Raw genomic sequence first — 15,090 nt, 5'->3', positions numbered from 1 at the left:
TTTAGGATTCTTTCTTTAACTTTTGGCATTTTAATTATGATGTGTCTTGGTGTGGGCCTCTTTGTGTTCATCTTGTTTGGGACTCTCTGTGCTTTCTGGGCTTGTATGTCTATTTTCTTTGCGAGGTTGGGGAAGTTTTCCATCATTATTTCTTCAAATAGGTTTCAATTCTTTGCTGTTTCTCTTCTCCTTCTGGTACCCCTATGATGCAAATGTTGGTAAGCTTGATGTTGTCCCAGAGGCCCCTTAAACTCTCCTCATTTTTTGGATTATTTTTTCTTTCTACTGTTCTGATTAGGTGTTTTCTGCTAGTTTATCTTATGATTCGATCCTTTGCTTCATCTAATCTACTGTTGATTCCCTCTAATGTACTCTTTATTTCAGTTATTGTATTCTTTGTTTCTGACTGGTTCTTGTTTTGTTTTCTATCTCTGTTTTTATGTTTCCTATCTCTTTGTTGAAGTTCTCTGTGAGATCATTGAGCATCCTTATAACCAGTGTTTTGAACTCTGCGTCTGGTAGATTGCTTGTCTCCATTTTGTTTAGTTCTTTTTCTAGAGCTTTGTTCAGTTCTTTTATTTGGGACATGTTTCTTTGTCTCCCTATTTGGCTGCCTCCCTCTGTTTGTTTCTATGTATTAAATAGGGCTGCTATGTTTCCTGGTCTTAGTAGAGTGGTCTTGTGTAGTAGGTGTCCTGTGGGGCCCAATGGCACAGTCTCCCTGGTCACCTGAGCCATGCATTCCAGGTGTGTCCACTGTGTGGGTTGTGTGTGCCCTCCTGTTGTAGCTGAGCCTTGGTTGCTGTTTGCATGTCAGTGGGAGAGACTGACCCTTGGGCTGATTAATTGTGAGGACTGGCTGTGACTACAGTGGAGGAGCTGTGGTGCAGGGGCTGACCCTACAGAGCAGGATTTTTTTCAGCAGGGCTCTGGTGCCTGCCCAATCTGCCATTTGGGTGTGCTGTCCTTGGAGGTGGCTGGGTGATGCTCTGGCTTAGTCAGAAGCTGGCCACTGGGTGTGTCAGCCCTGGGGCCTCCTGGGAGGGGACCCACTGCAGGCCAAGTTCAACCCTGTCCAGGGCCACCTGGAAGGAGCCACAAAGCAATCTACAGATGGTCACTGTCCATGCTATGCTTGGAGTTCCGTTGGGAGGCCAAGCTGCAAACCAAGGCTGGTTGTTGCTAGTGCTGGGCCTAGGATTTCTCAGCCAGAGGTACGGGACATACTAAAGCCAGACACTACTTGTTTGGGTTTTATGAACCTTTGAGAAATTTTAGGGAAGTCTGCAGCATGAGCTAAGGCAGGTGGTTTGTACAGAAAAGCCACTGGAAACATCTTGGGCAGGCCCAAAAGTTGGGTTAGGTTGGGGTCTCAGAATCACCAGGGGAGGGCAAACAAATGGTGTTAGCCAGCTTGATATTCAGATATGGCCCCTGCCTGCCTCTGTGTGCCATGAAAAGGGAGGGCTCAACACAGAAACAATGGCTTCCACCAGCTGCTCCCTTGGGAGAAAACTGTCCCTCTAGCCCTCGCCCTGAAGCCAATTCTTCCCCATATGTCCCTAGTGCCTTTTGAACTGCTGCCCCAGTGTTGGAGCTGAGAGAGAGTAGGTACATCAGTGAGTAAGTCCTTGCACAGGCCCTTTAAGAAGAACTCCTGGAACTGCAGCCATCCTCATCTCACTCAGCCACAATCTCTGCTGGTTTTCACAGCCAGAAGTTAGACGTCTCTCCCTGGCACTGAAACCCTGGGCTGGGGAGTCTGGTGTGTCACTAGGACCCCTCCTTCTGGGGAGAGCTCTGTAGCCAATATACCCCTTCTGATTTCTAATGGTCATACATGGGTGTGGGACCAGTTCGTTCTGTGTCTCTGCCCCTCCTACCAGTCTTGAGGTGGCTTCTTCTGTATGTCCTTAGTTGTAGGGTTTCGATTCAGCTAGACTTCAGGTTATTCTCTATGATGGTTGTTCTGTAGTTTAGTTGTAATTTTGATGTGGTCATAAGAAGAGAGCACAGTTTCTACTTACTCTGCCATCTTGACTGGAAATGGGGTCCTTCCCTTTAAGAGTCAAATCTTTTCTGGTTTCTGCCTGCTTTTTGATTGCTTTTCAGTGCTTTCAAATAATTTTTTTAAATGTTTTGTCCAGAGTTTATAATTGTAACAGTATGTTTAGTATCATGCAAGCAAATCCACTACTACCAGAAACTATATCATCTTTCCAGACTGAACAATGCTTCCTTCCCACCCTCCATCCCCCTTTGGGATTCTGCAAATAATAATTGAACTTATTTTTTCCAAAAATCTCCCTGAGATCCTGCTCATCACCCTCTTGTTCCAACACCCACACAAGTGAAAACAAAGATCGAAGAAAGCAGTTTAGTCAAGGCCCCACAATAAATGTGCTTCCCAGCTGTAGATAAGTTGTATTTCCTCTATTATGTTATCTCTCCACAATATGGATTTGTTCAAATATTTATTATGTACCTACTAGGTGTCCTGGGTCTTCAAAGAGCAGTAACACATTAATATAAAAATCCATAATATGAGACAGAAAGTTCCAGGTGCTGTGAGAGAGATAATAAAAAAAACACTATGGGAATTCACAGAAGAAATGAATTCCAGCTAGGAAGACTAAGAGAGGTTTTACAGAGGAGGTGGGGGTGCAGAGAGTGGGCACTAACTTCTAATTCAAGCAGAGACATTTATATATTTGTTCTCTGTAGCTTTAGCAGTTATCATGGGGCTGGAGGTGGTGGCAGTTGTTAACATTACATAAGGTCTTCTACTTAAAGTGTGAACTGCACACAATCTAAACAAACATCATCTGCAGTTTAGCAGAAAGATAGGATCTCGGGACCCACCCCAGACCTACTCAATCGGAATCAGCATTTCAACAAGGTACGCGAGTATCTCATAGGCACATTGAAGTCCGAGAGGCATTAATATGAAGCACTTTGTCTTTCACTGGAACTAGGACTCTAAGAATTCACACACATTCTCTACTCCCGGACAATCATCTTTGTAGAACGGGATGGTGCATAGGACAACTGGTAATACAATATGTTCTAGGTTAACTAAGGGACCAAAGATCACAAGGAAAGTGGCAGAACCTGACTTTGAACCCGTATTTGAATGACTCCACAGCCTGCAATATGCTTTTCCTTGTAACGCACTGCCTATCTCTGGTCTGTGAGTCAGGAGGATCAGGTGCTCTGTATGGTTCTGCCACTAACTAGTTCAGTGATCTTGGCCAATTCATTCTACCTTTTTAGAACTCAGTTCTTCATGTATAAGTTGATGGAGGCTGAACTAGTGAAAGTCCACAATGAATCAGACAGCTTCAGGAAAATGGGTATTTGAGGTCTCCGAGGTATCAATAAAATTGAGAGCTGGGAGCCTCTGATGGCTGATGTAAATGACTCAGAAAACCAGAACCCACTTAGCACAGTGTAGAGAAAAGAGTACAGGACCGGAAATGAGAAGACCTGGGTTCTAGTCCTACCTCTGTCGTTTACTAGTTGTGAGCCTCAGTTTCTTCATCTATGAAATAGATGAGATAAATGATCTTTACTGGCTATTAGTGTGTTTGACTGGCTCAAGTGAGATTATGCATGAAAATATGCTGTGAAGTGATATATTGATACAGCCAGTCCTCTGTCTTAATTTTCATAACACAAATTAGATATTTCTAAATTAATTAATTAAGGAACATGATTTATAATCTGCTGGCGATGGTAGCAATTGGGAACTAGCTCTGGCCAAGCCCATCAGCTCTGTGCTTTTGTTTATCCTAACAATGGAAATAAAAGGTAATATTAATAACAATATGTACAAGCTCTGCACCTGGAGAGAGCTGGTGGTGTTAGAAAAACAAAGACCAAGACAAATACCATATGATCTCACTTATATGTGGAATCTAAAGAAAAGAATAAATGAATGAACTAATCAGAAAAAAAAAAAGAAAAACAAAGGCATTATCCTAGGGCAGGGAGTCCTAGCCCTAAGACTTTCAGTGATGATGCAACATTTCATATCTGTATTATCCAGCACGGTAGCCGCTCTCCACGTGCGGCTACTGAGCCCTGGAAATGTGGCGAGTGCAACCAATGAACTTCATTTTAAATTGTACTGAATTTTAATGAACTCGAATTCAAATAGCCACGTGTGGACAGTGGGTACTGTGCGGAATGGTGCAGCTCTAGAGCAAACGTGGGAGACGGATTTGTTCATTAATGTTAACGTTTTGTAACTGTACTCTTAAGGCCAACAAATAAACTGACTGATCTTTTTTTCAGTGCTGAAACTGTAGCTCCAAATGCCTGTTCTCCCAAATTAAACCAAAAAAATTTTATAGTGTGATTTTGGATAAGGGGAGGTCTCTCTGGAATCCAGTCATCACAATATAGCAACACAGATGACACTAATGAAATGTGATGGTTACCTGAACAACAACAATAATGATGTTTTGTTTTATAAACATATATTTACTCACCTTGATGTAATATAACATTTAACATTTTACCTGCTTGTCTTTAAAATGAAAAAACAGAGACTGAAAAGTATGAGGCCCTATGACAGGTCACGCACCCAACTACTGCTCCGTCTCCTACCTGGTGTTTTCTGCTCTCCGGCTGATGCACTGGTGCAAGTAGAGATACTCCTGAGGTGCGCTGGTGGACAAGGGGGGCTGCATGTGGTTCAACATGGGGGCTTCGAACGTGAACAGGGTGGGCTGGCTGGAGTGCGATGGGGCTGAGGATTTGCGTTCTCGAAGAAGGTGCTGATTGGAGCTGCTGAGCTCTGCTGGAGAGGAGCGGGGGCCGTGACTGGCTGAGGAAATGTTTCTCAGGGAGTCTGTGAAAAGGAGAAAGCGCTCTGTGAATGAAAAAGGAAAGGAAGGTGCCCTTGTCCCAAAGTGGGTTGCCAGAGGAAGAAGAAATATCAGGAGCAGAGGTGATGATCCAGCAGCTGCATCCTCCCTCTCTCACTGACCTGCTCCCTCTGTCCCCTGCCAAAAAGGAGGGCTGTGGCCTCGCGGCCATCTTGGTGAAAAGGAAATGCTCTGTACCTCGGTATTGTTCCTGGAGTCACCTGGAGGCCGCTCCCTGTCACAACCCCAGCAGCATCTGCCCCACTTTCAGGAGGTGTGGCTACCTGTGGTCCAGGAGTACGACTCTGGCCCTGAGGCAAGGCCAGCCTCTGGAGCAGTGACCACCACTGCCTTCCTTCTCTTTGGGGGCTCCTGCTGTCATCACCTCCTTCCAAGCTAAGGCTGGCTTTGTTAAATGAAGCTTTGCTTCCTGCAGGCTCATTAACTGAGACCCTTGGATGGTGCCTTATTGTATTAATGATAAAAGCACAAGTGCATTTGGAGCTGTTTCTTAAGACTGGTTCCAGCTCCTCCTGCCTGCCCTTCCAGGTCCGCTGTGGACAACAGTGCTCCCCATCTCCCAACTCTTGTACCCACCACTCTGTATTGGTCTTTTTTTCTCTCTTAACTCTAATCTTAAGTTCTTGTCTGTGATGTCAGAAAGGAAGCAGGTACTGAAGTCAGATAATAGCTTAGCGAGCTACACCCCAAGCCAATGGCATTATGCATTTGGCCAGCTCCCTAAGCTTGGTTCAGATTCTTAGCATAACATGCAAGGCCTTGCACCGTCTGACCTATTTCCTGCTTTTCTCCTCCCATACCCAAGGCATATGGAAGCTTCATCAGTCCTTGCACACAGCCCCTTTCATGATTCTTTGTTCTGGCTGATGCTGTTCCTTCCAACTCGATTTTACTTCTACTTTTCTGGCACTCATCCGCAGACTTGAAGACCCTACACGGATATCAAATTCTCTCTGAAACCTTCCTGGACTCTGTCATTTCTCTGGGTGTCAACAGCACTTGGCCTGTGCTTCATTACATCCACTGTCACTCTGCTTCCTTGGCTAGCGCACGGGTTTCTAAGAACGGTGACTGATGTCATTACCTCTCCAGTCTCCGCATTTACCTAATAAAGGCCAGGTACATTGGAAGTTCTCAGTCTGTGCTTGCAGAATAAGCAAACACATTCACTCAGCATATAATAATTCCAATAGTGAAACTTCTTGTACAAAAGAAATAAAGGTTAAAAGGTGAATTTCTGGCGATGGGATAACCAGTAGGGGATAATGTGTTAGTGGTGGTGACGGTGGCTGTCTAGGGTTATTCAGATCATTTCAGAGGGGACACAGTTCTGTTCCCACTCCCTGTTATCTGACCTATTTCAATCTGCACCGTTCGCAAGGCCCCAGGCAGGATCACCACCTCATTAAAGCTCCACAGCATTAATTACTCTCCAGTCTCTTCGGAAGCTGGGCGGCCAGCGTCTGCCAGTGCACAACACAAAAAGCCAGGGGCCTCTGGGGAAAAACGTTCCACTGACTGCTGTGTTGACCTCCAAAATGAATTCCCATTACAGGTCTCAGAGTGAACTGGACATGTGTTAACAGAATCAATGGCTTCATTACTCCATTAGGTTTGCAAAGTGAACTTTCTAATGGCAGAGGAGAGCAGGCTTATGCTAGGGGACGCAGTAGCCATGGAACCAGGGATGAACACAGCCGCTGCCTGAGATGACACAGGGAAGGTGCAAAGAGAAAGCATCTGGGGCAATTCTACATTCGCCATGGCCCTCCGCCCACGTCTTCAATGAGCCTCTTCATTCGTCAGGATTCTGCCCCCGACCTTGCCATAGCCTCACTCTCATTTAGGAGAATCTCCTGGGGTATCCTGTCCACTCTCACAGCTCCAGGCACCACCTACGTGATGACAACTCTCAAGTCTTAACGTCTAACTCAGTTCTCTCTCCAGGGCTCCCTCCACTTGCTGGGCATCTCCGTTCAGATGTTCCCCAAGCAGGTCAAGCTCAACGATCGAAACGGAAATTCTCAAGCTCTTCCCGTGTTCTCTACCTCAGCGAAGTGCATCAACATCACCATCTAACTCTCCAAGCCAGAAACCTGTGCATTATCTACGACTCTGCCCTGTTTCTCAACAACCACCTCCTGCCATTATGTCACTGCCCTGCTTAAAATTCTTCGGTGGATCTCTGTTATCCTCAAGATGACTTACAAAGCTCTCTCTCCTTTAAAAACCGTTTTCTTGTTTATTTCTTCAACCTTGTTTCTCATCAGTACCTTCTTATATTTCAAAGAGAATTTCAGGAAAAGTACCAACTTCTCTCTCGTCAGTCTATACGTGAGGCTGTAAACTCAGCAAGGGCAGAGATTCTGTCTAGTTTGTAACCCTTCATCCCTAACATCGAACACGTTAATTAAATAAGTGAAGTACATAACGTAATAAGTCCTACTCCCTCAGGAACAGTCACTGACTCCTCACTGTCCCGGTTTCTCCAGTGTGACAAGGCATTTTGTCACAATCGACTTATCCTGCCTTGTCAGCCAGTACGTCCTTCATGTCCTCCATGTTGAATGCTTATACTGCGGGTCTGTATAAAAGAGGAATGACCCGTCCTCACCTCTGGGGCCCGCCTCCTCCAGCTTAGGCTATGGAATCAAATCTGTGACCCAGTCTATTTACTTGCAGACCTGGAGAAGTCACTTCACCTCCGAGTCTTGGCTTCCTGATTTACAAATTGACACAGGGTGGTTGTAAGGATGAAATGAATTAAGGGTCCGGAAAACTCTGCACGTTGTAAGGGCTTAAAATGAATTCTAGTCACTTCTGTATCCCTGGTGCCTAGAACGGTTTCAGCACACAATGGGTATTCAATACGTATCTGTTGAATAAATAAAAGAATTTTCCCTGGCACAAAAATCCAAATGGGCTTGCTTGTTGTGGTCAAAGCCAGGGAGGTTTTAAGGTCAGTGAATAAGATGAGGCAGGATGAGTTGGGCCCACAGACGCTTGGAATTCCATCGGACCAGCGTGAAGCCATGTGTTTGAAACCAGTCAGCTCCACAATGGTTTGCAGCCCAAAAAAATTCTTTTGAAGCTGTTTCGGCACTACACTTGGCCAAAATGCTACTTCTGCTTATGACTTTAAAAGATTTCTACCTGAATTTATGTGATTATTCCTTGGTGCCTATACTGGGTTGAAAAGTGTCCCCCTAAATTCATGTCTACCTGGAATCTCAGAATGTGACCTTATTTGAAAATAGGGTCTTTGCGGATGTAATTAGTTAAGATGAGGCCCTAATGGAGTAGAGTGGGCCTTAATCCAATGACTCGTGTCCTTATAAGAAGAGAAAACGGACACAGGGACACATGGGGAGAACGCCATGTAATGACAGAGGCAGAGATTGGATAAACAAAATGCAATATAGCCATGGAGTGGAATACTATTCAGCGATAGAGATGAACGAAATACCGACCCCGCTACAACATGGATGAATCTTCAAAACACTCTGCTAAGTGAAACAAGCCAGTGATAAAAGACTGCAGATTGTATGATTTTATGTACGTGAAATATCTAGATTAGGCAAATTCACAAAGATAGAAAGTAGACTAGTGGTTGCCTGGGGGGTGGGGGAATGGGAGTGGATGGTGACTGCTAATTAAGTATAATGCTTCTTTTTGGGCTGATGAAAACTTTCTAAAATCAGATTGTAGTGATGGTTGCACAACCCCGTGAATATATTAAACCAGTGAAATGTATACTTTAAGTGAGTGAATTTCATGGTATGGGAAATTATCTCAGTAAATTTATAAACACACACACACACAGTTTGGCAGTTCCTAAAAAAATTAAATATAGAGTTACCATGTGACCCAGAAATTCTATTCTTAGGTATGAGGTGTGATAAAAAACTACAATGAATGTTTAAATTAAAAAAAAAATTATTACAGTAAAAGACACATTGCCATTAACCGCCTCAAAATGTCCCCCTTGCTTCGAACACTTATCCCATCGTTCTTGCCACTTTCTGAAGCAGTTCTGGAAGTCCTCTTTCGTGTCTTTAGTTGCATTGTCATGGCTGCCTCGACACCTTGAATCAGTTCAAAATGCTTACCTTTCATGGTCATTTTGACTTTGGGGAAGAGCCAGAAGTCGCAAGGTGCCAGATTCAGTGAATAAGGTGGATGAGGACACACTGTAATGTTTTTATTTGACAGAAATTGCTGTACCAGAAGCGATGTGTGACACAGAGCGTTGCTATGATGGAGGATGAAGTAAAGACACTCACGAAAGAGGACTTCCAGAACTGCTTCAGAAAGTGGCAAGAACGATGGGATAAGAGTGTTTGAAGCAAGGGGCAGTATTTTGAGGGGGATTAATGGCAATGTGTCTTTTACTGTAATAAATTTTTTTAATATATATTTTTTATTGGTGAATATTGGGGAACAGTGTGTTTCTCCAGGGCCCATCAGCTCCAAGTCATTGTCCCCCAATCTCGCTGTGGAGGGAGCAGCTCAGCCCCAATTCCAGTTGCTGTTTTCAATCTTTAGTTGGAGTGGGCACAACCTACCATCCCATGTGGGAATCGAACTGGCAAAGCTCGTGCTCTAACCAACTGAGCCACCCGGCCGCCCCTAATACATTTTTTAAAATTTAAACATTCACCATATCTTCTGATCACAGCTCCTAGTTATAAACCGAGGCAAAATGAAAACATATGTCCACACAAAAACGTGTACACTAATGTTCATAAAAGCATTATTCATGATAGCCCCAAGTGCAAACCCAAATGCCTACAAACTGACCAATAAATAAACAAAATGTGGCATATCTATACAATGGAATATTATTCAGCAATAAAAAGAATAAAGTATGAACACATGTTACAACGTGTGAACCTTGAAAACACTATGCTGAGTAAGAAGCAGCTAGATTTCATTTATATGAAACGTCTAGAATTGGTAAATACTTACAGACAGAAAAGTAGATTAGTGGTTGTCTAGGGTTGGCAATGGGAAGTGATTGGTAATGGGTATGAGATTTCTTTTGGGGATGATAAAAACATTCCAAAATTAGATTGTGGTAATGGTTGCACAACCCTGTGGATAATTAAAAAACATTGACTTGTATACTTTAAATGGGTGATATATGGTATGTGAATTTAAAAAACACACACATACGCACATTAGGCAGATGCCACAGATTGACAAAAGTCTAATTAAAGACATTTGTATCCTCTGAGAAAACTGCACACTCACTAAATACCAGGTCCTTACTAAAGTGCTCTGAGTAAGAGACATTCTCCCTCTCCTATCTTCGGTTCCCTGTACTTCCTCCAACCCCACTGTTCAGGGCTTCACCCCATAATCATAGCAAGGCAATGGGAATTTCAGCAAAACAAAATAGCAAGAATGCATGGTTTGGGGTCCAAGACGGAAGCAGTTTGAAATGCCACCTCTCAGAGATGGGACCTCATGCACATGACAGGAATCAGAGACGCCATTCACTAGCTGCGAGGTGGCAGACAGGTCTCTCTCCGAGCTCCTCGTTCCACACCCATCAAGCTGAGAGGATAAGATCTGGCCTGCCTATCTCACTGGGCTGTCATAAAAGATGAGTGAGATACGGGTGTGAAAACACTGCATAAACTATTCAAAGGGTTTGTTTTTGCTGTGTGGGTACCTCTGGAGGGAAGGACAGAATGGTACAGAGAGGGAAACATTGCATTATATGTGGCTGGGCTGTTTTGGGAGGTGGCTGCAATGATGTGTCTTAGGTCATCAGGAAGGGCAGTTGTGCAGCAAGAAGAAAATGGATGTTTCCAGACTCCTGGCCTGGGCTTCTATCTCCAAGTCTAGACTAAAGATAATGCCAGAAATGCCGGAGTCAATTTGTTTTCTTTTAAACAGGGTTTTTATTTTTTCCTCTTCTTCCTGGCTTCTTTTTAGGGCCCTACAAAATCACTCCCCTTCCTTTCCACAATCACTCCTGGGAAGCCTGCCCAGCATACAAACACTCCTCCCACCTTCTTGCAAAACTCTAGAACAGGAAAGCGCTGAAGGATTTCAGTCGAGGAGCCCAGCCCAGCCCAGCCCAGCCATCACTGGCTAGTGATAACAGGAGCAGGAAAGGGGTGGTTGGCTGGACTTTCTGGAAAAGATGACTGGCCAAATAATGACTGGTTCCCTTATCTCAGTGCCCTTTTTATCTTTATCCTTTCCCCCCAAATCCCCACCCCAAGCCTCAGTGGGTCTCAGAACCCATAAAGTGGGAGATGAGAGCTCATGCTGGAGCCAGGAAGGATTCAAAGCCTGGCTCTGCTAACCCCTCGTTCGGTGAGGAGTTACATAAACCTCTTTGATCCTAAGTTTTTCAACAGGGAGAATACGTACTTTGCAGGGCTGCTGCGAGGACTGGAGATCATTTACATAAAGCATTTAGCATCGCACCCCACCATTCTTCCTGCTATTCCTGGAGTACACACGGAAGTGGTTGAGGCCTTGAAACTGGCCAAGAGGAATGGAGCTTCTCTCCGAGGCAGCACGAGTGCTCGGAAGGTAATTGTTGTCCCAGTTTTAGTCACAGCTACAGCCTGTTATGGGTGTTATATGAAGAATGAATGAGAACAAAAAGGACAATATTGACTATGAGAATCACAGCGGCCATTGACTAAGCACCCACTGTGTGTCTCTATCCCAGGAGGTAGACATTATTACCTTCATTCCATTCATTTATTTATTTTTGCACGAAGAAAGTGAAGCTCAAAGAAAAGAACAGAAATCAAAGCTCAGAGAAGTTAATAATGAGCTCGGGGGTCACACAGCTAGCCAAGTGGCAGAGCCCAGATCTGAAACAGATCTCACGGTCTTTAAAGCCAATTCTTTTCACCCATGTGTAGAGAAAAGCATTCCCACGAGATCCCTAGGACGTGAATGGTATTAGCCTTTGGGAAAGCAGAGTCAAATAACAGAATGAGGGTCTAGGCCTCGTTCTGCTGCCCACTGGCCCAGTGACCGTGAGCATGCCATTCCCCCTTCCTGGGCCTCGTTCTCTCTGTTTATAAAAGGAAGAACTCGGATTAGAGCAGGGATACACATCAAAGTCATCTTTGGGAAACGTAAGAGAGCTGTTCCACATGAAACATACATAGTGTGCCGTGTTTACCCAGAGATTTAGATTAAGATCCACTGGTGTGGTTTGTAACAATCTCTGTCTCTTAATTCCAAGGAAGAGGTGGAAGGGTTAGGGTCAACTGAAAAATCAAGGGCAAAGCGAGCTCTGCAAGCCAAGTGAAAGAACAAATTCTTCCAAAAATCTTTCTTTGTATCATCAAAATTTGCAATTGGAAACCGTCCATGTTCCCACTGGCCCTTCGAATCATCTGACTACGGCCAACTCCACAGGAACAACGTGTAACAGAAAGGGCACTGCCATCAGTTCACAAACATGGGAGTCCAGGTTCTGAAACTATGTTACCCCAAGGCCTTGGGCAAAGCTTTTCTCTCTCTGCACCTCATTTCCATGCTGTGAAATGCCAAAGAGAACACCCATCTCACAGGGTGCTTCTGAGGAGTTGATGAGATGAAATATGGGTAAATGGTCATTATGAAGAAATGCTCAATAAATGGTTGTTGGCTTGACACCGACTGTTCATTCCACGGTTTATTTCTAGAAGTGGAATGGTGTAAAATTCTAAAGGTTCTAGTGGGGAGAAGAGGATTGATGACATAATATTTAAAACAGTATAGATACAGGATTCTATGGGGTGAGTGATCCCTGTAGAAAGCTAACTGGAAAACATGGATTGGATGGGTGGAGGGCTCTAAAAACAAAAGTATGCTGGCTGGGACTGAGGGTAAGATGGGATCAACAGCTCCAGATCATTTTAACTCATAGTCACAAGCCTGAAATTATTTCAGAAGAAAAATCCCCCCGAATCTTCTGATACGTATCATCATTAGAGGAGTTATTCATAAATTTAAGGCCAAACACAAAAATGGCTTCAGTCTACACAATAACTCACATAATATGGCAATTGGAAGGGACCCTGGAGTCCAACTGCTGATTTATCACCGCCACCCTCCCTACCCCCAAATCTCTCATTTACAGTTGGAGACACTGTGGCCCAGAAAGGAGAGGCTTCTTGTCCAAGGCCACACAGTAGGTCAGACGTGAACCTTGGAATTAGAATTCGGATCTCTTAGCCTGGGGGTCTTTCTACAGTACCAAGAGAAAGATGTATCAATGTGAATGAAGATGTATTCTCTACAATGCATAGCGGGGAGGGTGGGGGGGAGGGGGGAATCACGTCAGGAAATCTGATCACTGGGACCCTGGCTGGCAGGGCTGTTATTTTGTTATGAGTTTAAAATTTACTCACATTTGCATGGTAAGTGAACATTTGCTGGCTCAAACTACTAACGACTAGTATAAATAATTCCCCAAGTTCAAAAATATAAGTCTCCGAGTGTTTATAAAAGCTGAAAAACAGAGAAAGGAGAAAGGGGAGGCAGAGACAGGCAGTAGCATGAGACCCTGTGAGATCTTTCAGGGACTGTGCTCCCACCCCCCACGCCCGGCCTTTGCAGAAAGGAGCTGAGAAAGAACACCATCTCAGAGCTCGGAGAGCCATGTCAGAACGCCCTGACCTTGTGTATATGATCTCGCTCGCGGTATACTTGAGCAGAAATCGATTCTCTGAAGGGCACAGGGGAAAGAGAGTGAGTGGCTGTAGCTTAGAGGCATGTCACAGTCTCTGGCCACACATCCTCACATAACCTTCTTGGCCCCGGGGCATCTCATTTTAGAGATGGGAAGCTAAGGCCCAGAGCCAATGCCACAGGCTTTCCATAAGGTCTCTATCGCTAGAATGAATCATGCTTTCCTTTAAACCCTTTCCAGTACGTTGTTTTGCTGTTTATGTTGGGAATTCACAAACCTGTCACACAAAACCAGGCTGTGAGCTGTTAGAAGTCAGGATCCAGACCATCTCTGTTTCTCAGACAGGGTTTAGCACGGTGCTCGGGGCCTCGTCAACATCCAGACTAAAACAAGAAGGTGTTCAATAAACACCCCACGGCAGTACGTTTGGTCGGAATCAGCTATCCTCCTTAGGTTGGAAGAATAAATGAGTAGCTCCAGGATCCAAATGTAAACTGTTCTTTAGGGTGGAAGGAACTGTGGTCCCTTCACAAGGTTTTCTGGGCTGTGTTTCTGTTTTTGGACAGTGAGTCTATATTTAGCCATGCACGGTCCTGTTCATTTGAGAGAGATCAGGTTACAAGCTTTGCTTCTCACTTTATCTGCCACACCTACAGCACACCTCACTTGGGACAGACCTTATTCCTGCTCCTTCCAGTGGGGCGTGGGTTGACTGGGTGGTTCCCCTCAAAGGGTTGATTTATGTTTGGCAAGAAGCATGCCTGTCATTTACTGAGGGTCATGAACACTGGCTGGGTGCTATGCTACGTGCTGCTGGCCCATCAAACGGTGGATCTTGTACTTGCCCTCTGAGCTTGTACTGCAGTTGGAACGAGCACATTTATATTCAGGGCAGCACTTCTCCCTTCCCCCACCGGAGCTTTGGGAACCCATTAGCATTCCCATAGGAATCAATCCATCAAGTCGGCACCATAAGCTCACATGTAAATGATGCATTTGACCCTTGTGACCTTCCCACAAAAATACTAAAAATATATCACTGTACTTTCAAACTAAACTTCAATAAGAGGTAAGCTTACCCATCTTTCTTTTACAGTGATTTTCACTAAGAGATCACTGGAAATCAGTGTGAAACATGAGTGTTAGACATTACGATGGTGGCAGCTTATCAAGAATCATCAACAGTGGCAATAAGCACAAGACCACCACCTGAAACTGCTCTAGTCCGGATGGCGAGGCTGGGATCCACGAGTGCCAGCCCACGTAGGGAATTCTGAGATCCGCAGCGTACGCAGAATTGTGACTTCAGGAGAGGCCGTGTGGTATGGGGATAGTAAATGGATTTTGAAATCTGAATCTTAGCTTACCTGCTGTGGAGCCCAGGGATGCTATCAGAACCTAAACGTCCTAATCTATAAAGTAGCTACCTGTGCGGTTGTCCTAGGGAGTAAAGAAATGCCAGTCCCTGCACATCAGAGCTCCACAAATGGAAGTTCTTCCTCAGCGCTCCAGGGTGGGAGGCAACCTGGTGTGGGCGAACAT

General features: G+C 44.6%; 1 protein-coding gene across 1 annotated transcript in view; it reads right to left on the bottom strand.

Annotated features, from left to right (window-relative positions):
• Positions 1-15,090, bottom strand: part of GAB2 (GRB2 associated binding protein 2) — a 183,209-nt gene that overhangs the window by 18,687 nt on the left and 149,432 nt on the right. The window contains exon 3 of the mRNA XM_019726383.3: positions 4,612-4,855. Within this exon, the coding sequence (XP_019581942.3) occupies positions 4,612-4,855 (244 nt within the window). The remainder of the gene's footprint in view (positions 1-4,611; positions 4,856-15,090) is intronic.

Source organism: Rhinolophus sinicus, chromosome 14, assembly GCF_057876585.1.
Source record: "Rhinolophus sinicus isolate RSI-liver-muscle chromosome 14, RSI-T2T, whole genome shotgun sequence".
NCBI lineage: Eukaryota > Metazoa > Chordata > Mammalia > Chiroptera > Rhinolophidae > Rhinolophus > Rhinolophus sinicus.
The sequence above is the reverse complement of the archived record's forward strand: the minus strand, read 5'-3'. Positions and strand labels throughout refer to the sequence as shown.